Below are 25,001 nucleotides of genomic sequence, written 5' to 3'. Positions count from 1 at the left end.
ACAAAGTAGACCTTTCTACTGAGGAATACCTGGACTGGGATAACTGGTGTTTGCATCAAAACCTGTAGTGGCTTTGTGCTTGTGAACTGAATGTCAAGCTCACACTAATACATCCTATAAATGTACTCACGTCTTTGGTCTTTGGATTAAACCAGTGGCTGATGTCCTTCCCAGCTGCCTCAATGATAGGCTTCAGTAACACATTCCCTGAAATGCACAAAAGAGGGTCTTTATTTTTATGATTGTGGATTGACAGCAGACAAGAGAGTGCACCTCCAATCATTTTAATTTTGAGTTGTGAAGATCATCCACTTCTTCAAGTTTACTCATGAGCTACAAGAATACAGATCCTTGGGTGCCCAGAAAAGTCAATGAACACATGACACTGTTTGATGCAGTTTAGTACATTGAATATTGTGTTACTCTCACTTTCCTTCAAATTCACAAGTATTATGGCCACTTAGGTGCCTGTGTGTATATTCGAATAAATGGGCGTTTACCTTTTGTGTATTCCAATCCTTGAGTGTTTGTCATCGGTACATTTGGAGACCTGGTGTATTGATAATACTTACATATTATTATTATTATTATGGGAATTTTGTTAAGCGCCTGGTTTACGCCCATAGGCGTGTCCCCGCGCTATGGTGAGTAGGAGAACAGTCTAAACAGCCATCACAGTTACTTAGCGTCTGAAGAGATGAGTCTTAAGTTTCTGCCTGAACAGGGATTCTGAAAGCTCCAAACGTAATTCTGGCGGCAGGTCATTCCACCGTTTAGCGGCCAGATATCTAAATGATCTGCCCCCCATAAGTGCTTTCTTGATTCTGGGGATCTTCATAAGTCCCGTGCAGGAGGAGCGCAGCCTCCTTGCAGGCTCATACCAGGTAACCAGACTCTGTAACGGGGCAGGGGCTTTGCCTCTCAGAATGCGGTGACATGTGGCAAGAGCCTTAAATTCCACCCTGCTCCTAACCGGCAGCCAGTGCAAAGCCTGGAGCGCTGCCCTGGAGGAAGATCTTCTAGGAAGCCTCAAAATAAGGTGAGCAGCAGCATTCTGCAGCACCTGGAGGCGGTTGGTAACCTTTCCCGTGGCCCCCAGGTACAGCAGATTGCTGTAATCCAGGCGCGAGGTAACTAATGCGTGCACCAGCGTCCGGCGGGCTGTAATAGGCAAGAGATCCAGGACCTTCCTCAGCGTTTTTAGAACACCGAAGCATGTCCCCACCACTCGGCCGACCTGGGAGCCAAAGGCGAGATCAGCATCCAGCCATACCCCCAGGTTCCTTACCTCTTGGCGGGGAGCAGGAACCTCTCCTAGGCAGGATGGCCACCAAGCCGACGACCACGCAGAAGGGCTTCCCCCCACCACGAGCACCTCGGTCTTACTGCCATTGAGTTTTAGGCAGTTGGCGGACATCCAGGCTGCCAGTTCTTGCATGCAGGCTCTGAATGTATCCGCCACTAGACCGGGTGCACGTGAAAGGGATATTACCAGCTGCGTGTCGTCGGCATAGGACACAAGGCGCAATCCATAGCTTTCAACAATGGCCGCCAGCGGGGAGACATAAAGATTAAACAGGGTCGGACTCAGGGACGAGCCCTGTGGCACGCCCTGGCCCAGCCCAATCTCCCTGGAATAGCACTCTCCCTGGCGGACTTGGAAACATCTGCCTGACAGGAAGGACCGGATCCATCTAAGCGCAGCTCCTGACACTCCTCCGTTATTCAGACACTGTAGCAAGGTGGAATGAGCTACAGTGTCCAATGCTGCGCTCAGGTCCAGGAGGATCAGGGCCATGGTTTGGCCCTCATCCACTCCCTGTCGTATGGACTCTACTGCCATAAGCAATGCTGACTCCGTCGAGTGCCGTGGGCGGAAGCCAAATTGAGAATCATGAAGTAGAGAAGCTTCCTCTACAAAGCTCATCAGCTGAAGGTTTACAATTTTTTCAGCAATCTTTGCCATGTATGGCAAAAGGGAAATGGGGCGAAGATTGTCTAACCTATCGTAGCTGATATTGGGTTTTTTTTGGAGAGGAAGAATTACTGCTCGTTTCCAGGCATCCGGGACCATGCAAGTCTCAAACGAGATATCCAAGAGCTGACGGATATATGGCTCTAAGACATGCAGGCTGCTCATCAGGCGTCTGGGTGTGGTAGGATCTCGAGTGGAGCCTGATTTAATTGACCCACAAATCTGAATGAGTTTTTCCGCAGGCGGGGTTACCAGTGTCGTTAGCACCCATTGTTCTCCACTTGCCTCGCGAACCTCTACAGTCTCGGGGTCTATGACAGCCTGGATACAACTTGTGTATTTATTCTGTGTATATTCACAGCCCCAACTTGTTTATTCTCCATGCATTCAGATCTGGTTGTGTCTATATATTCAACATTTACATTCAGAAGTGTTTATCATGTATTATATTGTACTGTAACATTTATACAGTGCTTACTATCCCTATGTGGGGCACTGAAGCACTTACCTACACAGGTATCATGCTACATTGTGTAGGGTATGTAGTTAGAAAGGTACTGTTTTATATTTAACATATGTGGTAAGTGTTCAAATGTTATGAGTGAGGCCCACTGATTTATCATGTTAATGGAGGAGCGTTTAGCACCATAACGGATGAAGAAGTGTGAGTGATAGATGTGGAGTTTTTGATTTTCAGTGAGCTGGAAGCTTTGAACAGCTCTACATGCACCTTTGAGAGTTCTTCTGAACATAGCTCACAAAGCTGGTTCCTGAACTGCGATGTCAATTCTGAGATTTCTAGTTTAAAGTTTATGATCCTGGGCTGGCATTGGTGAGAAGCATAGCTCTGCTGGGATGGACTCTGTTACTGTGATCCCATATATGACTGGCATTGTGGGATGTCAAGCAGTGTTCACAGTATTGTCGGAGGATTGGGCGGAATCAGAATCTAGGAGGCCTGATGAGGTTCTCAATTTTAGCTAGCTAATTGAACAGTACAACAATAGTACAGGTTTGTATCTTCTTTAGGTTTAAATCTGTTTATTTGAGAAAGACAAAATCTGAAAACAATACAATGCCCATGTTGGGAGCCAAATAAGTGTGCAGAGCGAAAAGGCATAGTATGAAATGGAAAAACAAAATACCAACTCCCCCCTACCCCGCTCCTCCCCTCCCCACCTTATGTTGTGCCCCTCATCTCCACCACCTCTCGCACCACAGGCCAGGATTGTCACGTGGTGTCTTACGTTGCTGGGGGCTGGAATGGTTCCTGTAACAGCATGGGGAGTCACAGTATGCGCATATATCTGGGGCAGGTGAGCTCCTGAAAATCAGAGCTCAGCATCTGGGGCAGGTGAGCTCCTGAAAATCAGAGCTCAGCAGTGTAATGAAAGGGTGTCACAAATCTGCGAAGGAAGCCCCTTCTCCCTGGAGTAAAAGGGAAATGCGATCGGTTATATCCTAAGGTTTATATGTATATGTAAATCAGCCTAGGTCCTCCTAGCTGCTCAGCCAGAGTGAGAGATGGTGACGGAATGTTGGTGTGACTGTGATGAATGGAATGCCTGGGTGGATGAGTGGTGACAGTTGAAGATGGGCTGAGCAGCTAGGTAGGCTGCTCCTCGTGGGGCTGGCGTAGGAGATATGGGAGCTGGGTTAAGAGCTGTTACATGGCTGATCCTTGTTTGATACCACTTGACATGGATTAATAAAGAAGACTTTAAGAACTTACAACCTGGCTACCAGTGTCTTCATGTACAAAGTACAACATATTTTTGGCGACGAGCGGACCTGGACCCAAGCCTACATATGGATTTAACAGAAACCCAGAGACTACAGAGATACCAGCGCAACTACAAAGAAAAAGAAAGGAAACTAAAAGTAGCAGAATGGAGTAAAAGGCAAGCCAGCCCCACCATTGGATTATCGCAAGCTTCAGCTGTTAGCCGCAAGTCTTTTCAGCATTGGGAGCATAGTGGTGTGTCGTGGGATTCGTTTTCATGGTGTTCTGTTGGACGTGTGTGTCCACTTGCAACTTCTTCAGAAAACCACAGGTACTTTCTGTTTGTGTGCTCATTTTGGACGCGGTTGTTGCACACAGTAGAGGAGCCAAGGGGAACAATATTTTGGTTGAAGTTGCAACTTGAAGGTTTTATTTCTGACTTTCAGTGTTTGGGGTCCGTTCTGAGTTTAGATTCTTTGTTTTACAATTTGTTACATTTCGGCAACTAAGTAAAGTTCACAGATGAACAGTTAAGTCAAGCATGTTTTGGTGAAAGTAAACACTGTCTGGGCTGGCTAATGGTGGGACCATTCTCACGTGTGGTTACAGTGTTCTATTGTACTTTAGTCTTTGCATGATGTTTATAGTATTTTTGTTTTCTTGATGAAATGCAAGGTTGGTCTGTGTCAAGTTCATATAGGGTGAGATGTCACTCACCGGCGTGACGCATAGGGGCATATTAGTTTTTTTAGGTGCATTATTAATTAGTTTGTCTTGAGTATGCACTACTGAGCGTTTGTGTTAAAGTTTATTACTTTTACAGCACATTTATTGCATAGTGATGCCGTAGCTTAGCTTCATTTATGGTGGGACATCCTAGTACAGTTTAATAAGTTGTGATGCCATAGTTTTTATGCTGTTTTATGGTTGGGGCGTCATAGTCTCCTGGAGGGTGGACATCACATGTTATTCCCACATGCGGGTGGTTTAGGTTTTGGTGTGTGGTTCCCATCTTCTTGTGTTGTGTTGGTAAGTCGCATTGCGCTGCACGTTTTATATGTTTGTATGTGTGTAAGTCGCCCTGTGCCTCACATGTTGTCCTGTATAAGTCGCCCTGCGCTTCAGATGTTGTGCGTAAGTCGCCCTGCCCGTCGCATGTTGTCCTGTGTAAGTCGTCCTGCCCTTTAGGTGTTGTGTGTAAGCCGCCCTGCGCGTCACATGTTTTCCTGTACAAGTCGCCCCGCGCTTCAGATGTTGTTGTGTGTAAGTCACCCTGCGCCTCACTGTATGTACCCTCTTTGTGGTCCATATTGTGGTACACGTGTATTTGTAGTGTGGTTCACCCTTGTTGTCTGTTTATGGCCTCTGGTGTTTGTTGTGGGGTGTGTGCTCCTTTCACTACATTATTTTCTTATGTGTTTTTGGGAAAGGATGGGGTTCTTGCTAGTTTAAATGTAATATTGCTTGACTGTGTTTTTTCCTTCCCAATTTGATTTTGTTTGATGGTTTCAAATCTGATTATTCTTAATAATTTTCATGAGGGAGGATGGGAGATTTTAATGCATGTTTTTAATGTGTCGTATTCTGCCCATCTTTTCTTCTTTGCTTTGTTCTCACTTTGGTGATGTTTTGAATTCATGCTCATCCCTTAGTTATGAACATTATCACCTTTTTGTGTATAGTTTTTTTCTTTTAAAATGTAAGTTTTGTTTTCATTTTAAAAGGAAATGGATACTGTTATATCCTATGGTTTATATGTTTATGTAAATCAGCCTAGGTCCCCCTAGCTGCTCAGCCAGAATGAGAGATGGTGACAGAATGTTGGTGTGACTGTGATGAATGGAATGCCTGGGTGCCTGTGTGGATGAGTAGTGACAGTTAGAGATGGGCTGAGCAGCTAGGTAGGCTGCTACTAGGAGGGGCTGGCGTAGGAGATATGGGAGCTGGGTTAGGAGCTGTTACATGGCTGATCATTGTTTGATACCACTTGACATGGATTAATAAAGAAGACTTTAAGAACTTACAACCTGGCTACCAGTGTCTTCATGTACAAAGTACAACACGATCCATGCCCAGCACGTACCACAACCTATGTAGCTACCCCTGGAGCGTGGGAGTCTGATCTGTGCACCAGTGAGACAATATATTCTGCAGGGCCACACCCAGGGCGACTCCCATCTGCCTGCCCCTGCGTGAATTAAGGGGAAATGTAAGCCTGCCGGGTAGGCCTAAGAGAACATATGCCGGGAAACTTAGTATTTTAGTGTTAAAGTGCTTATCGACCTCATTAGGGTTCTATTCCCAGTATGACATAAGGTTCTGTTCCCAGTATGACAGAAGCGTTGGACAGTCCCACAAGAAGTGGGTCAGTGTGCCTGCTGACCCCCACCCTCTCCAGCCCCCTGGGGAGCGGCTGTGGTTGCCCTTGTGCAGTCTGAGGGGTGAGATACCAATATGTCACTATCTTGGTGGCAGTTTCTATGCTGAAGATGTTGCGAGCCGAGTGTCTAGCCGGATAAAAGATGTCACCCCCATTCCTTCGGTGAGAATGTGGCAGGGTATGCTCAGACGTGAGTCCCATGCTCACTTTGCAAACAAGCAAGCCGGGCTGAAGACGGCTGTAATGCCAGATACCTTGTTTCCGGTCCAGGGAAGGCATGGCTTGGCAGTTCGGGCTGGACTGTTCCCATGAGGCACAGGGTCAGACTGATTTGCATATAGCCATGTCTGAACTGGGGTGGCAGAGTGGGCTAAAGAACGGTGATGGATCAAACCCAGATCTTTTGACTGGGTGTGAGTGTTTGATTGGTTCAGATGCTCCGTCCATCACCACCCACTTTTGTACTGCCTCTGGCCTGCAGATTTAGCCAGCTGTTCGGGAGGCTGCAAGAGATGGTAAAGTTCTGTGAGACGTTTACTAGACAGTTTGGAGAGTAACCATTTCTCATAAGGAGTGCGCAATCTCTCCGCCCCTTGGCACGCCGAGCAGGGCCGGCCCTAGGCATGTGCAAACTGTGCACCTTCACAGGGCCGCCAAACCCAAGGGGCCGCCACGACGACCGTCACCGAGCCGAGGATCGGATCGGATTCGGATTGGAACTATCACTGGCGGCCCCCTGGCAGGATTTGGCGGCCTCCGACGGCGCGCGTGAGCGCTGTGTTGTTTACAGTCATACTCATTGGGTTTGGTTTACTTGAAGTTGCCCAGGCAGCCAGCCAGCAGTTGGGTCCCAGGGCCGTCAATCTTACCCTATGACGACGTGACGGCCCTGGGACAGCCCCCGCGCGGCGCGCTGTGCGCAATTGGTGACGCGTCACGGTGCTGTGTGTGGTCACGTCACGCTCCGCGGCGCCTCACTGGGAGAGTGCGTCACTGTGAGCGGTGCGTCGATTCCGAGTCCGAGCTCGTCAGAGTGCGTCACGGTCACATCGTGTAGAGAAGAATAAAAATCCTAATCATAAAGAACAAATAAATTAACTGACTCCTCGTCCTGTCGCCCGATCATCGCGATAGAGACACTAGAACACCTGAGTGTCCTCCGACAAGTCTCTTCCCCGAGAGTCCGACTAACGCCGGTGAGAGACTGCTCACAAAATATATTTATAAAATGACTTGTAACGCCTGCCTGTCTTTCCAGTTGAGGAGCTGCCTAATGAATATGATTATCATGAGTGTGTACTGTAATAACATGATGCGCAGCAGCAGCGTAGTCCGAGTCGTCAATAGTACTGAATGGTATTGGTTTGTGTCTGCGCCCCTGCATTATGTTCACGAGATACGACACGCGTGTCGGAGACATAATCAGTTATTCCCATTTTTATGTATGCAGCAAAAATCCTAGAGCAGGATTTCTTTGTTAAATTCTTTGATGCTCACATTGCTCACGTGACAGTAGGCATATCGTTTATGTTTTACTAAATGCTTCTACCTTGGCCCTATTGAAAAACAGTTTACAATTATAAAAACGCACGTGCACATAATTGGTTTTGCCCATTTAATATTACTTTTAACATGCACACATGAAACAAATAGTGGGTCATTTTCCTTTATCAGTTTTTTCCCCCCAAATATATTGCAAGTATTTTTCTCTGTCAGTTGACGGGTTCTGTTGAAAGATACGTTTTTTTTTCAAAGAGCATTAGTGCGGGTTTCTCACAGATCCCTCAGCCCACGTGTGACGTCTTCGTTGTCAGGTCAGGTCGATGAGAGAGATGTTTTCTATTTTCATAGTCACGCCCGAGGATTTTACCTCGCTAAGGAGCGCACTTCAGATTTCTTTCATTAACAAGACTGTACGTTTTGGCCGCAAAAGAGCCACTGGAAGGATTGTTCTCATTTTCTTTGTATTGTTGATCAAGGAAGTTTAGTTCACTTGATGAAAATGCGACTTGTTAGGCACGACTGCCAAAATGTCCTTTTTCGAAAGATTGCCATAATAAGGTGGATTTGCAAAAAACTCTTTTGAAAAACTAAAAGTTGTATGTAAAAGAATGATTAAACAACAAAATGTGTTTAGGTACTGCCTGAGCCTTTTTCTAAAGCATTCCGAAATTCGAATCATGAAATGTTTAAATCCGATATTAAATTAAACTGCACCATCGTGATGAGTGAATGAATGAGTCGTATACTACGTTGTCACGTTCAGTATATGTTCTTTGTAGCACTTTGTGTAAATTGCAAACATACGGTTACACTTTCAACAAACCAGAAGCAGGAGTCAGTAGTAGTTAACTGAGTAATTATCACACCCGCAATGACATAGCACAGAGCTTGACCTTACACTTCAGCTCCTCTTGTGTTTTGAATGCTCCGCAAGCAGGCCTGCCGCCGGGATCCATGTAATACATGATCACCCCTTGATAGATTTTTTTGTAAACTCAGACAACCACCTACTCTTAACTCTGGCTAGTGGCTACGAGCATCCAAAGTCATACAGGTAGTACGCACAGGCCTACTGCGCACCTCATAGAACAAACTGCTAGACTAGAGGTTTACTGTTAGAAGACATACGACGTGTGTCACAATGCCCTCCTCCTCCTAAATTGTATCGTTCTGAGACGAATTCGGAAGGGTAGGAGCAGCCGCAGGTACTGGTAAATCATCTAACGACTTTGCTGGACGTATTATTAGTAAAACACCTTCCTGAGCTCCGCCCCGTCCGGACCCCCTCTTCCGGGGGCCCCCACCTACGCTCCCTGCACAGGGCCACCATGAGCCTAGAGCCGGCCCTGCGCCGAGGGTTGCATCACCCAGTGACGTATCTGCTGGAAGTGATTTCGTTCAGTTTCCGGCAGGGCAAAGTCAGAGCGCAGGTCCTCAAAGGACAAGGGACCCTCCACATCGAAGCGGCCAATCGATCTGTGTCTTTCACCGTCCCAATGTTTGAGGGCTATCACGTCGACATCCGGGGTAAAGTCGGGATTGTTAGTTATGGGTGTGATTGGCGATGGAAAAGTGGTAAGGCCGCTTTGTGTGGCTGTCTCATCCCAGGCCTTCAGGGTTGCCCGCGTGATCGGTGACCTGTAAAGCCCGGGGGCGGGGGCAGTGAGTTTTACGAATAAGGGGGACCTTCCACAGGGACTGGCCCGCCGGGGCGTGTTCCATGAATATCCAGTGCTTTTCAAACTCGCTCTGGGACCACTCCAACAGAGCCCACACCTGAGTGGCCTTGAAATAACGATATAAGTTGGGGATCCCTAGGCCGCCTTCCCCTGGGGGTCTATAACTCAAGTGTCGTGTATTTCTATAGGTTCTGAATCGATCCCCCTATTCCTGACCCTATTCTGGTTAAACTAACTATCTAGTTAACTAACAGTCAGCCCATGAGGCAAGAAATCCCCCATGATGCAGATACCGTTATCTGACGCAGTCACACTACGGCACAGGAACGTATTATCTGATTAGGTCATAACGCTTGAGATCTAATTAGACAAGCGACATTCCTCCAGCCCCTGATAAGGCATACGACGTTCTCATAACAAATCAAACCTATGACAACCTGGATAATCCGTGCGGCCATTGTTTTGATTTCACAGAGAACTTTAGTAAAGAATGTGCTAACGAGCAAGTCGTATGACATCTTTATTGACGTACCTATGTCCATCCTTACGTCAATCCCGGCACCTTTAAGGTATAAATATTGCCGACCTTGCCCTATGCAAACACACGCGTGGTGACAAGACGGAGCAGCCACACTTGCCGAAGCCGAGAGCAGAAGCAGACCCCGCAGGCAGCAGCCCCGCCTTCCTGACGCGCTGAGAGACGCGCTGCTATCTCAAGCCGAGAGACCCAGCACCGGCGCTTCCGGGTAGCCCTCGCAGGCAGCCTGGAATATCGAGAGCAGAGAAAGAGATACCATTCCTCATTCATCCTAAATTCCAGGTACAGAACTGAATAACCCCTCCTAGAGAATTCTTTAGTTATTCACTTGGCAAAAACAAACTTAACTTAAACTGTAACTTTCTATTCCCGCCCACGCATTAGACTTAGGTCAGGTACACGGGGTAGGCGTATTTAGAAACACCAGTTGAGTACGTTTAGTCAAATGTATATGTGTATGTAAATATATTTTAATCATTTTTAAACATCATATGGCTCAGAAACCATATCAATGTTTTTACAGTATTATTTTATACTATTGCTTCTAATGTATGCACTTTACTTAACTATAAGTATCGCAATAATATCGATCCATTTCTCTTGTACGAGAAAAGAGACTGATCAATAAATAACACCTTTTATTGAACACGCCCGTCTCTTCCTTTTCTCTACATTCTGATGAGACTAAGAATGCACGTACTGACTGAGTAAAATAATTGCCTTGTGCTCACACGACTCTCGAGATTGACTCTTGATTAGGGGAGAGCAAAGTTGTCATGTTCTATGGTTGTCAGAAACTAATTCCCTTCTTGTCTAATCAGGGGAGTTAATCCTTCCTTGAACATTCGAGAAAGTTTCTAGCGAACTCTGAGCTTAGCTGGCAAACCCAAAAATTAAGTCTAGTATCGACAGTAGTAGACCTAGTTAACGTCTGGTCTAGGCCTTTACTGCTGTAGGTACTATTCCAATGCGCAGAGCCTATTGGGAAAATAGGAGCTACACTACATGGCGCCCAACGCGTTTGGAAAGGGCGATAAAACTAACGTAAGACATTTAGAGTAACTCAGTCGTGCTTTCTCACTCAGACCCCTTTTTCCAAAATACTCCAAAGACGTCTGGAGTGGGTGAAAGGTTATTATATCCTCCAAAACCTCGCAGGAGGGAACTCCTATGTATGGTTCTTGGTCTAGTCAACGTTGAAGGATAAAACAGTTCCAGAATATTGTGCATCTAATCTCTGTTTCCATAAAGAAACCTGATCTGCAAATAAAAATAATACCATCCTGTCAGTAAAATGGGAGACAGTGATGGAGAAAGAGAGGCAATTAGATTAGCTACTGAAATAGCAGATGCTGATGCTACCATGCAAACAGCAGACCCGGATATAATACTCATCCAGGTCGCCAAAAGGAGATCTATAACCTTAAAACTTATAGAAAATGGACTGACACCTAGAGGTGGCACAGTCATATTCGTAATTGAGGCACACTAATATCGGCAGACAGAGGTATACTATACATGGATACATTTTCCAGCAGCAAATGCTGTAACAAAGTACTTCCACTATTACAAAGTAGAGGAACCTCCTGAAACGTACACTCCTTTCGAGGAGGTGGAAGTACCACTCAAATTCCAAGAGCATTTGCTCTTATTTGATGGCGCCCTAAAACATAATAATCACATTACAAGGCTCGGTCCTTTAGGAAGACCAGGAGCAACGTGGCCGGTCTTAGCCGGATACACACCACATCCAGACATCGACGAGATGACTGCACCAGAGCTATTAATACAGCTAAAACAACTACTAAAAATTCACAGACAATTAGTTCAGTATGTAATGCGGACTTCTACAATTCAGCCAGCGATTAAACTACCACAGCTGACCTCTCACCAGGGGAACACAAATAAAATTACACCACAGAACATCCAATCCTGCCTAGGTAAGGTTCCAGCTAAAAGGGAACAGATACCATTCTGGTTGGCACAGAAAATCACCCAAATAGAGGCGGTGTTTCCTGACACCACCCCGCTAGAAAAACACAGGATTCTGACTATATGTCTCCCAATGGGAATCGCACCACACATTGAGGACTGTGACACTTGGGGTACAGTCTTTGCTTCCATCTACACAAAAACGCACGGTGTTCCATCCATTTCGGTAATACCAGATGTGCTAAAACAAATTCAAGATGAATATGGTCCAGAACCTGCTTTAACTCTTGGTATGAAATTACTGAAAGACTTCAAGCAGGTCTCGGCTATATTACTAGCCAACATAAAGGGTGAAGCAGCAAACGTGGCGATCCGCCAGAGGTTAAAAGAGACAGATATAGCAGACCAACCAGCTGAAATTGCCAGAATCATAGAAAAATCCTATGAAGAACTAGGCAGAGATAGTCTAGGTGGAATACCAGTAAAACCGCAACTGACTACAAGTCCAGAAAAAATGTTTTTTAATAATAATAATAATTCACCAAAAAAGAACTGGGATGGGAACAAACAATCCAATCCTAAAGAAAAGAAATTCCAGTCCAGAGGAAGGTCTCCTAGGCGAAAAGAGAAATCTCCAAACCCGAGACAAAGGTCACCTCAGAGTGAACCCTCTGGGAATAGATATAACCTTAGAAATAGGGATAATATTAAAAAACCTGATAGATATCAAGACATTGATACACGTCCCTCTCAATCTTTTCAGAATTCCTCGCAGAAATCGGAAAGTAGAGGACGATCAGAAGAGCACGCCAAGTCCAAAGACAAGGAACCTGCTCAACTGAAAAAGAAATCACAATTTCCAAAAAAGAAGGTAGCCAGTATCAAGGTAGTTAACAATGCCGAGAATACTGAGGACACAATTGAAAAACGGAGAGTGGGCCCAGACAATGCTAGACAGCGCAGCAGAGGTGAGCATAGCTCGCAAAGTCCTTATGAATCATCTGGAGACAGTGGACACGAATGAATACCTTCAAGTGGAAACTGCAGATACCAGAGTTAGCAAGCCCCACAAAATATACGAGATAACATTACGTATAGAGGGAGATAAGACTAGGAAAATAAGGGGACTATTTTGGGATAACCTATCCAAGGGCTATGACATCCTTCTAGCTGAAAAAGACTGGCCACCGGAGTTTGTCAGGGAGTGCCCTCATGGCGAAGAAGTAATTATGCCTGCCTTCTCGAATCAAATACCGATTCATAAAAAATACACACTTGCTAGAAAGTGGGCAGTGGCCTTAGCACCTGCTTTATATAAAAATCACGTAGGATGGGATGAGGATTCTCCTCCTCACAAAGTCCAGTTAAAATCACAACCAACTGCACAAAGGCAGTACCCAATTAAGCAAGAAGCTAAAAAACAAGTAAATGAAATACTAGATCAGCTAGAATACCAAGGGGTGATTGAAACTTGCACCTCACAAATGAACAATCCTTTGTTTCCGGTCTCCAAACCAGACAATTCGTACCGTCTAGTTTTGGATTACCGACACCTTAACACATGTTGCAAAACTTTTGCAGTGCAAAACTCACACAGTGCTGCACTAATGAATAACATAGTGCGCAAAAAATACAAAACAACCTTGGACATCTCCAACGGATTCTTTTGTCAAAACATAGCACCAGAGAGCAGATATTTAACTGCATTCTCAGTAAATGGCACTCAAAAACAATTCTGTCGGTTAGCCCAGGGGTACAAGAATAGCCCGGGGGTATTCTCAGCGAGAGTAACAGAATTACTACAACAATATGATGATGAAGCATTATCTTATGTCGATGACATTTACTTAACAGATGATGACTTGGAGACTCACTTGAAAAGAGTGAACACCATAATACTTGGTTTCGCTGCAGAGGGTTACAAATTCAACTTCAAAAAGTCCAGAATTGCCCATCTGACGGTCCTATTCTTAGGATATGAGTTATCAAGTGAAGGCAAAAGCCTGACAGACAATTTCCTAGAGAAATGTGCCGTAATCCAAGCTCCTAAAACACTAAAAAACCTACAGTCAATTCTAGGCTTCCTAAATTTCGGAAGAACTTACATTGCTAATTACGCAGAAAGGGTCAAGCCCCTTTACGATCTAATTAAACCAGACTTTAAAAGATCCAGTTGGACTCAAACTCACACAGAAATTTTGAGATCCTTACAAACAGACATGCTAATTAAAACAAAATTAGAAACCCGTGATAATACACGCAACCTTGTGATCCGAGTCATCCCAGGGAAATGCGGATACACATACCTGACCTCTAATGAGGGAGAAAAGGTACCAATTGCATTCAAATCACATTTGTACACAAAAGCTGAACAGAGATTCAGCAACAAAGGAAAAATGGTTCAAGCAGTTCAAACCGCAATAGCTAGAGAAAAAGACATAGCTGATGGTCGACATATCACAGTCAGAACAGCTGAATCAGCCTTCGAGGCATTAACAACACCGTGTAATTTACCAACAACAACATTGGATCCAGATTGGTTGCAATGGGTAAATTCAATCACAACGGACAAAGTATACTACTTCTTTGATCCAGAACTAGAAGAATTGAAAAATCTAAAATATGAAAAAACGTATCCTCTGCCAATCGACATTCTGCCTCTAAGACATTACGCCTGTGTAATCTATACAGACGGACATGCTCAACCCTCCGTTTGGGGAGAACATGCATACAATCCCACATGTGAGATTACAAAAGAAGTGTGGCACGGAGGTAAACTAAGACCTCTATTAACAAAATCACACTCAGTAGAAACTAATTCAGAACTGCAAACTGAAATATTAGCTTTGAAAATGGCGCTAGATAATGTGGATCGCGAATTCCCGACGCTTATAGTGTCAGATTCATATTTCTGCGTCAAAGCATATAACAAGGATTTGCAGACATGGATTCAGAACGGTTACAAAGATGACACAGATGCACCAATAAAGCAGAGACTTCTCTGGGAACAAATAGCTCTTTTGAAGAAAGAACTACCAAAGACTCACGTGACTCACTCACTGAGTCATCAACGTGATGGCGTTCACGTTGTGGGGAATTCATTGGCTGAGACAGCCGCAGCGGCAGCCACTAAATCGGCTCCCGTAGATCGAAAAAAGCGTACATTAAAATACATTGACGGCGAAACATTGCTGGCGGTGAAAACGTCATCAAAAGGCGACTGCTCAGCGTTACCGATCAACTATCCACTCAATTATACATACATAATCGATGCAAACTCCGTCCCTTTTGCTCGAATCCCTGGAGTGGGGGATAGAGTGATTCCAAACATGGACAGGAGAAACTTGTTAATCGCAGACGCACACATGGGCGAGGGTCACAGACACCTTAAATTAAAAGATTCTCTGGAAGAATTACAATCACGGTACTGGTGGCCAGGCATGAGCCTGCACTACACCATGTTTGTAAAAAACTGCCCAAACTGCAACAGAGATCGCAGTGGGGAGAGAAGCAGTTTAATACCTCGTCGTATCAAGGCAGATAACATCTCCACTAAAAAGAATGGCTTGCGATTAACATATACAGGCTAGTTCCCACTTATAATGTAGATCCACAGCACTCGGCTGACGTCCGGACTGTTATACAAGATTTGCGAGTCTAAATGGCATATACGCTAAGAGCATGCTACGTTCGACCATTTTTTTCTTTTTCTCAGGCAATCCAGCCTGGGGGGGGAAAGAATGGCCAAATGAGCACAGCCCAGCGGGAATCTTCTCACTTCCTTCCTGAGGGTATGGGATGGTGTAAAGAAAAAACCAAGACAGAAAGCAATCTATAATAGAAAGGATACTAGGTTCGGGCGCTTGGTGGGTCAAACATCTAATAAGTGTCCAACGTAGTCTAAATAACTTGCCAAGAAATTCTCTGAAGGGATTCAGTCCGTACGAATTATTATTCGGAACTAGGATGTTGATCTCTGACCTTGATAGTCAGACTTCAGTGGTAATAGAAAAAACCTTTGATGTCAAAGACCGTTTGGCTATTTTGCAGGACTTAAACAAAACAAGAAAAGACCTGAGCAACATACAGTTGAAACAACAGCCAACAACCACTGAAGAATCACCACCTGTCCCAGCAAGACCTGTCTGGATTCCAAAAGTCGGGGATCTAGTCAGGGAAAAGATCGCGGTAAAGAAGGAATTTGGGCCTTCTTACAGAAAAGCAGTTCCTGTCTTGTCTGTCAACGGGACAAGATCAGTTGTACTACCGCCACTTGCTGGAAAAAAGGAGAACCGAGTTGTATCCATCGACCTGGTAAAACCACAACATGTGGCCGATAACAAACAGTAGGCCAAGTGGACTCCCAATAAGTAGCAGAACACCAAGGTTTGCTACCAGTACAGAGGTCCTATCAAAGAGGCTCATCACATTCGAAACGCCTACAGAAGAACAACAAGGACTATGCAACAATGCAATAGAACTTAGACCTCTGAAAACCCAAATAAAGACATTTAGTAGAGACACACCAATCTATACAGAAGTACCAAGTGAAAATGCAAGAAACAAAAATCCTGAACCAATTGGAACAATTGACAGAACTGCATCCGGTTACTTCATCAACTTCGATGATTCCTCTGACGGTTTCAGCGAACAAAAGACACAGCCATCATCAAAATCCTTTAAAGACAAAGCGAAGGAACTTTTGAAACAACTAAAAGAAACATATCTGATTTCTCCATGGATTGAATTTTGGGTGGGTTTTGGTGCATTTATCCTCATACTTTGGCTCATCATGGTATTTACCTTGGGACGCTTCATTGAGGGAAAATATGCTAAAATGGACACAGCAAGTCAGAACATCAACTTGGTCCTCAAACCACACACATCTTCACACGTCGAGAAACGAGAACTTTCTTCAGAACTTTCTTCAGCCAACTTCACAGCAATTCCAATACCTGGTGGGGTAGCCTGGGACAACACTGACTATGAAATTTATGGTCCGGTCGAGATCCTGAAATATCCACACCAAATCAAGATCTCTTTGAGTGACTTTGCAAAACCAAACTCATTTGCTGATGATTGGGACTTTGAAAGTATTAACAATATGATGTCTGACTTAGTAATGTCTGCTAAATTTACAAAACATGATTATTTGCAGGGTTCTACAAATTATGATAGTATGTATTGCTATAACCACTATGGTAACCATTTCTTGCATAAATCTGCACAACCTAGAAATGTTTTAAGTTATAATCAATGGGAACATTGTGCTACACCTCCAAAAGGGAGCTCTAGAACCGTATATGACAAATATTCATATTTTTCAGGTTTTAACATAACTAATGCTGAAACATTTTATTACAAATTGTCAAACAAGACAGGGATGAAAACCATGATAACCAACACAAAATTGATATATTCGGATTCTTTCTTTGAAAAAATGAATACTTTTGGATTTGATTATTGGGACAAACATGTTGATTTGAAAAGTGTTTGGGGTACAAAAGAATGGCAAGTACAGGGTTTAGAAGCTTTGTTTAGAGCCTGCATGATCCCAGAACAAATGATATTTTTAAATGACACCGTCCAACAAACCACCTGTCTTGGCCTAGCAAAAATCAAAGATTTAAATAACCTATCTATTCCAAAGCCAACAATGTTTAGCAATAACTCTGATACAGATGAAGGAATAGACATAAACCATATACTTAACCAAAACAGAACACATCCTGATTGGAAACAATGGTTGATCTGGCCCACAGATACAAATAACTGTCAAGATAGATTCCTGAATAAAACACAGGGTTTCAAAATGACCAGGCCAGACCCTAGATATCCCCAAAGACATCACCCAGGGATAATAACAACCTACAGTGTGGGCAAATTATGCCTTCAATGGCTACAAACTTCCACACTGCCTGAAATTAAGCAACACCTAACTTTACTTACTGATGGTGCTGACTTGCGTGATTTCATACTGGGACCACGCAAACAGCGTCATAAGCGTTTCATAGCAGCCTCTGTATATGCAGCATACAATGAGGCCTGGAAGGTTACTCAAATTGAGACAGCAGAAAGAATACGGGAAATTGACCGTATTAATTTGGAAAAATCACTTTCTGTAGTGGACAATGGGTTAATGACTCTGTCCTCCAGAATTTTTTCATTGGACAGCATTGTGTCTTCAGCAATCGATATATTATCGCAAGACTTACTATTATTACAACATGGTCAGTCACAATTGCGTTCTATTGTACAGCTTGGTTGGACGTTACAAAATCTGCGTTCAGGCTATGTGCCTTGGCGTTTAATCAACACAACGTCACTATTCCAAATCTTTAACCTTACTGATAGACAAATCGGCATGGCGCAGAAGGGTGCTGATTATACAATCTTGAGCATTGAAAAACTAGAAAGATTACCAATGACAATGTCAGAACGACCTGTCAGTGAATGGATAATACACGGAATCATAAATATTCCAATCTCAACCTTCAGGTTTCAATACTGCCAAAAATATATACAGGCTGGCATGTACGAGAAATTGGGAAAAGGGTACCTTAAAACAACTTGGAACCTGCCCTATTCACATGCATGTGTCAGTAACAAAGGACAGAAAGTGTTTCTTAGTGGCAACAATTGTGCTATGTCACTGAGCGGCACGCTTCTGTGTAACGGTATTAGTTTGCACGGAGCCTGTGAAGGGAATTCATACAACCTTTCATGTCACCAGCAAGGCGCACCTGCAACTGAAATAGAACCATTCTTTCAAAGACTCTATAATGGGAGTTACATTCTTATTGTAGACCGCAGATGCTGTAGTCTTATGCCCGGGACTCCTTATCTCGTCACTACGACGGCGAAGGTCAAGTGCTGTGGACGTTCTTTGTTCCCCAGCTCCTTTCCAGACAGGGAGGCAAGGGCATGGCCCGGTCTGAAAATTACTTCTATTCGAATAGACACTTTAAGCAGAATGAAAACAGTGCTTCTTCAGACGCCTACAAGGCTCACGTCATCTAAAGAAACGTATGATCTACAAGTCGCAAGGACGACTGCAGAGATACATACATTATTATCAACCAATTCCCCCGTACATTTCGCGGAAATCCTGAGCGAAATCTTAAATATTTCTGATACCACAGGGGTCTCAAAGGTATTTAAGACAGTATTTTCGATGGCATTAACACCATTCAAAGCCATACTGGGTATTTTTCCAGACTTCGTCCATTCGATTTTTGGCGGACTTCCCCTGATCCTAGGACTAATTGCAGGAATCCTATTCCTAGCCCTTATTTTTCGTTATGGCAACCCATGTCACAGAACAAAATCTCACGACAATGGAAGATACGATCCTAGCCATTGGATACCGGGACCGGATATCAAAAATCCTGGGACTCTCCCGGCTTAGAGACCTAAACATGACTTGGTTTCTATCATTTCGACCAATGTGGCAAAGGTGTGTTTTACCTGTACTAAGGTGTCTGCTATGCGGAGAAGAATGCGTGTTAGACACCTGTCTGACGCTACAATCGGATGCGCCAGTGGATGCAGATACACTGTTGGTTCCTACCAAGGTTCACGCTTTGTGCTGCCCTCAAAGGCTGCCAATCCTGATGACGGCATTCCTGGAATCTTCACCACTGCGATTGAAGAGTAGTGAAGTTCAAGATGAAAGCAGCATCGAACAGGTACGACCTTCTGTCAGCAATGCAAATCAGAATGTCAATGCAGACAATCATGCGCATGAATGCATGGTTACACCTATTTCCGACTTAGTGGAACTTTCCCATGAAGCTGTTGACAGTTTTTTCGAAAGCCTGAATGATATGATGTTCTCTCCGGAACAGAAATAGAGACTTTTGAGTAAACTCGCACACGGCGTTCCCTGAATTCGGCCTTCAACTTTTAAAAAATAAAGTCACATGAACAATTACAATCCAGTTCACGGACAGCAACTTTTTTCAGCAAGCCCCTTAAAATATTTTTCTATATATTTTTTTCCGGGATACTGATCTTCTGCTTAAAGTAAGAAACTATTCCTAGAGAACTAAGATTTCTATTTTTAGATACTTTATATAGACTTTAGCTGCCCGCTGGTATGTTCACAAATATTTTATTATGTGATGAAATGGTCTCGACTTTCCTTTCTGTATAGCTATATTAAGAGCCATTTCATGTGTACTACTCATATACCAAAGAGCAATAATACATAAAAATGCGTGTTTACTTTTGCATTTAATTCATAGCTTAAGTGCATACAATATATATGACTGCAATTTTTCAGTATATTTGAAAATTTCGAAATGCATTTATGTATTTTGGGGTGGTAAGGTATACACTATACTCTATAGTATGTTGTACTATGTTATACTATGCATAGATTAGTAGATATGACCATAGTTAGCGTGGAGTGGGTGTCGTGTATTTCTATAGGTTCTGAATCGATCCCCCTATTCCTGACCCTATTCTGGTTAAACTAACTATCTAGTTAACTAACAGTCAGCCCATGAGGCAAGAAATCCCCCATGATGCAGATACCGTTATCTGACGCAGTCACACTACGGCACAGGAACGTATTATCTGATTAGGTCATAACGCTTGAGATCTAATTAGACAAGCGACATTCCTCCAGCCCCTGATAAGGCATACGACGTTCTCATAACAAATCAAACCTATGACAACCTGGATAATCCGTGCGGCCATTGTTTTGATTTCACAGAGAACTTTAGTAAAGAATGTGCTAACGAGCAAGTCGTATGACATCTTTATTGACGTACCTATGTCCATCCTTACGTCAATCCCGGCACCTTTAAGGTATAAATATTGCCGACCTTGCCCTATGCAAACACACGCGTGGTGACAAGACGGAGCAGCCACACTTGCCGAAGCCGAGAGCAGAAGCAGACCCCGCAGGCAGCAGCCCCGCCTTCCTGACGCGCTGAGAGACGCGCTGCTATCTCAAGCCGAGAGACCCAGCACCGGCGCTTCCGGGTAGCCCTCGCAGGCAGCCTGGAATATCGAGAGCAGAGAAAGAGATACCATTCCTCATTCATCCTAAATTCCAGGTACAGAACTGAATAACCCCTCCTAGAGAATTCTTTAGTTATTCACTTGGCAAAAACAAACTTAACTTAAACTGTAACTTTCTATTCCCGCCCACGCATTAGACTTAGGTCAGGTACACGGGGTAGGCGTATTTAGAAACACCAGTTGAGTACGTTTAGTCAAATGTATATGTGTATGTAAATATATTTTAATCATTTTTAAACATCATATGGCTCAGAAACCATATCAATGTTTTTACAGTATTATTTTATACTATTGCTTCTAATGTATGCACTTTACTTAACTATAAGTATCGCAATAATATCGATCCATTTCTCTTGTACGAGAAAAGAGACTGATCAATAAATAACACCTTTTATTGAACACGCCCGTCTCTTCCTTTTCTCTACATTCTGATGAGACTAAGAATGCACGTACTGACTGAGTAAAATAATTGCCTTGTGCTCACACGACTCTCGAGATTGACTCTTGATTAGGGGAGAGCAAAGTTGTCATGTTCTATGGTTGTCAGAAACTAAATCCCTTCTTGTCTAATCAGGGGAGTTAATCCTTCCTTGAACATTCGAGAAAGTTTCTAGCGAACTCTGAGCTTAGCTGGCAAACCCAAAAATTAAGTCTAGTATCGACAGTAGTAGACCTAGTTAACGTCTGGTCTAGGCCTTTACTGCTGTAGGTACTATTCCAATGCGCAGAGCCTATTGGGAAAATAGGAGCTACACTACACAAGTCCTTGCTCATTCTGGGTTTTTTATATGCCCAGACAAAAGAGAGGAACTCTTTTTGGAGTTGCTTCAAAGTGCCAGGAGAAGGCTGCACAGGTAGTGTTTGGAAAAGATAGAGTATATTCGGGAGCACATTCATTTTGAGTGCTGCCACCCTGCTCAAACAAGAAAGGCCAAATGGTCACCAGCGACCTAGGTCCCACCGGGTCTGTGTCAAAAGATGGGTGTTGTTTAAAGTGATTGTGTCTTGGATGGAGTTCGACAGCTTTATACCCAAGTATGGTATGGATTTCTGGTCCCATCGAATTGGACAGATCTGCCTAAGGGTGTTCGTGGTAGACAGCAGCAAAGAGAAACCCAGAGCCTGTGACTTGGCCACATTGACATTGAAGCCCGAGGCAGCGGAAAACTTCTCTAGCTCTGTGAGGAAGGCTGGTACTGACGTCAAGAGGGCCTCAAGTGTGGCAATAACATCATCCTCCTATAAACTAATGGTGTGTCATTCTCCCCCAAACCAGACCCCTGTGATCTGTTAGTTCTCCCACACTCTCTGAGCCAAAGGCTCCATATACAGAGCAAATAACAACAGGGAAAGCGGGCAGTCTTGTCTCATTCCCTGTGCTATTTGGAAGGGTTCTGAGGTGAATCTGTTTACCCGGACTGTCGCTGAGGGGCTGCTGTAGCTACTTAAGACCCATTTGCGGAAACTATTCCCCACCCCAAACCGCTCCAGAGTGGCTTCCAAGAATGGCCAGTGCACCCTGTCAAATGCCTTTTTCAGCGTTGATCGACACAATCACCTGCTCCACAGACTGCTGGTGTGCCTTATCTAGTAGCCTCAATGTGTTGTCGCTGCACTGTCTGGTTGCCACAAACCTGGCTTGGTCAAGTTCTATCAAGCCCGGCATCAGTGGTCCTAATCTAGCAGCCAGGATTCCTATAAATAACTTTAGATCGATGTTCAACAGGGATATTGGCCGGTAGGAAGCGCAGTGCCGCTGTCTTTTAAGGGCTTAGGGAGGACGACAACTGCGGTAAGGAGCATCGTGGGTGGAATAGCAGAGGTGTCTCCAATCGCGTCAAAAGAACTGGTGCATCTAGTTTAACTAGATGGATACTGGATGAGCAGCAGTCAGAAGGTCTCCATGGACACCTTGTTGAGAATGAGAGCACGCCCTGATGATGTACGTAGGGACGAAATGCAGTGACTGGGCTGCGTTGACTGCTTTTGATGAAAACCATTGATTGAATAACATTTTTTGGATTCATTGGAAACACAAGACTCCCAAGTGATTATTTTTTTAATGGACTGATGATAATTAAGGAATGAACAGTAATAATCTTTGAATTTTGGAAAGATAAATCATGCCTAGACTTTTACGCGCTCCTTTTCTTCTAAAATTTGATTTGATAACCCGCATCATGTAAGGGAGGGTCAATTTTCTACAGGTGATTGAGTAGAATCCCAGCTAAGTTGCCAAAGGAGATTCAAAGTTCAATGCAACTGTGAAAGTTTGAAGAGTGGGTAAAGGGGCTGGGTGGTGGATTAGGAGAAGTTTCATCAAGTTAAGTGCTGAACAAACTAATTTCACTTTCGACACTATGACCAAAGAAAGAGCCCCCTTCCTTACCGGAGTGCTGGGCAGCAAGCGGCGTCAGGTCGTACACCTTCCCCAGGAAGGACACCCAGAGGTCCTTGCTGATGTTGTGCATAGACACTTCTCTCGGGCTATAGAAGCGGGGTCGGTCCGTGGTCTCCACTGCGCTGCCCCGCTTCTCCGGGGACCCCAACTCATTCGATATGCTACCCCGCTTTTCCGGGGACCCCAACTCAAGCTGCGTTTGGTAAGACACAGAGAGGTCCTTGCTGATGCTGTGCATGGACACCTCTGTCGAGCAGGAGTCGGGGAGTTGGTCCGTGGTCTCCACTGCGCTCCCCTGCTTTTCGGGGGACCCCAACTCATTCTGTATGCTACTCCTCTTTTCCGGGGACCCCAACTCATTCGGCGTCAGGTCGTTGCTGATGCTGTGCATGGACATCTCTCTCGGGCTAGTGACAGGGGGTCGGCCCGTGGTCTCCATTGCGCTCCCCCACTTTTCCAGGGACCCCAACTCATGAGGCGTTTGATAAGACACCGAGAGGTTCCTGCTGGTGCTGTGCATGGGCCCCACTCTCGGGCTATGGACAGGGGGTCGGCCCGTGGCCTCCATTGCGCTGCCCCTCTTTTCCAGGGACCCCAACTCATGAGGCGTTTGATAAGCCACCGACCCCTCTCTCGGGCTATGGACAGGGGGTCGGCCCGTGGCCTCCATTGCGCTCCCCCTCTTTTCCAGGGACCCCAACTCATGAGGCGTTTGATAAGACACCGACCCCTCTCTCGGGCTATGGACAGGGGGTCGGCCCGTGGCCTCCATTGCGCTCCCCCTCTTTTCCAGGGACCCCAACTCATGAGGCGTTTGATAAGACACCGACCCCTCTCTCGGGCTATGGACAGGGGGTCGGCCCGTGGCCTCCAGTGCGCTCCCCCTCTTTTCAAGGGACCCCAACTCATGAGGCGTTTGATAAGACACAGAGGGGTTCCTGCTGGTGCTGTGCATGGACCCCTCTCTCGGGCTATAGACGGGGGGTCGGTCTGTGGTCTCCATTGCGCTGCCCCGATTTACCGGCGACCCCAACTCATTCTGCGCCTGGCCAGACACCGAGAGGTTCCTGCTGATGCTCTGCATGGACCCCTCTCTCGGGCTATTGACAGGTTGGTCCGTGGCCTCCATTGCGCTCCCCCGCTGTCCCGGGGACCCCAGCTCATTCAGCGTCAGGTCCTTGCTGATGCTGTGCATGGACGCCTCTCTCGGGTCCGTGGTCTCCATTCCGCTGCCCCGCTTTACCGGCGGCCCCAACTCATTCGGCGTCTCCATCTCCCTGACAACGACAGACCCAGCCTCCTGCCGTAGGTATAGAAACAGGACTCTGCAACACTCCAAACGCAACACCCAGCAAATCTCGCGAGATCAGTGCGGCCGCCAGGATTCGCAGTCCGCTGCTTCTGGGGTAACGTGATGTCACCCCCCAGAAGTTAGCACTCTAGATCTGACAGCTTACTATCGTCCTTCCTCTCTTTCTTCACACCGAGCACAGCTAGCTGTAACAGGCCTCCAGGTGGCACATTTCCCATAAAGCAGTGGACTACATATCCCAGCGCTCTAACTCATCTCGCGAGATTTGAATTGGTTGCGAAGTTTGGACCTACGGAGTCTGCTTATAACTATGGCCGAGGTCTCGTTGGAGGAAAACGGATGCAGCGGTCAAGGTAGTCCGGTGCTGGAGGTACGGAGGCCGTAGGGGATTCGAGGGCGAGATGTGGGGATTTTCATGTTGTCATACATGTCAATAGACCCGATTCAGGCGGGAGACTATCGATTTTTCAAGCAAAAAAATGCTTTATTTTAGCTGTCTCCCTCCTGAAATTGTATTTGAAATTTCCC

The 25,001-nt window shown here is 45.1% G+C and overlaps 2 protein-coding genes across 3 annotated transcripts in view; one reads left to right on the top strand and one right to left on the bottom strand.

Annotated features, from left to right (window-relative positions):
- Positions 1–24,552, bottom strand: part of CYB5D1 (cytochrome b5 domain containing 1) — a 74,357-nt gene extending 49,805 nt beyond the window's left edge. Inside the window, exons 1-2 of the mRNA XM_078669986.1 lie at positions 23,150–24,552; positions 131–207 (exon numbers count right to left, since the gene is read on the bottom strand). Of these exons, the coding sequence (XP_078526112.1) occupies positions 131–207; positions 23,150–24,434 (1,362 nt within the window). The 5' untranslated portion in view covers positions 24,435–24,552. The remainder of the gene's footprint in view (positions 1–130; positions 208–23,149) is intronic.
- The window catches only part of NAA38 (N-alpha-acetyltransferase 38, NatC auxiliary subunit), a 68,100-nt gene continuing 46,987 nt past the window's right edge, over positions 3,889–25,001 (top strand). The window contains exon 1 of one of the 2 annotated variants that reach the window (XM_078669988.1): positions 3,889–4,029. In XM_078669988.1, coding sequence (XP_078526114.1) covers positions 3,976–4,029 — 54 coding nt within the window. In that variant the 5' untranslated portion in view covers positions 3,889–3,975. Of the gene's footprint in view, positions 4,030–24,701; positions 24,844–25,001 lie in introns of those variants that run through there. The other variant, XM_078669987.1, reaches the window with a different exon arrangement.

This window comes from Lissotriton helveticus, chromosome 12 (assembly GCF_964261635.1).
Source record: "Lissotriton helveticus chromosome 12, aLisHel1.1, whole genome shotgun sequence".
Taxonomy (NCBI): domain Eukaryota; kingdom Metazoa; phylum Chordata; class Amphibia; order Caudata; family Salamandridae; genus Lissotriton; species Lissotriton helveticus.
Note: the sequence above shows the minus strand (reverse complement) of the source record. Positions and strands in the feature narration are given on the sequence as shown.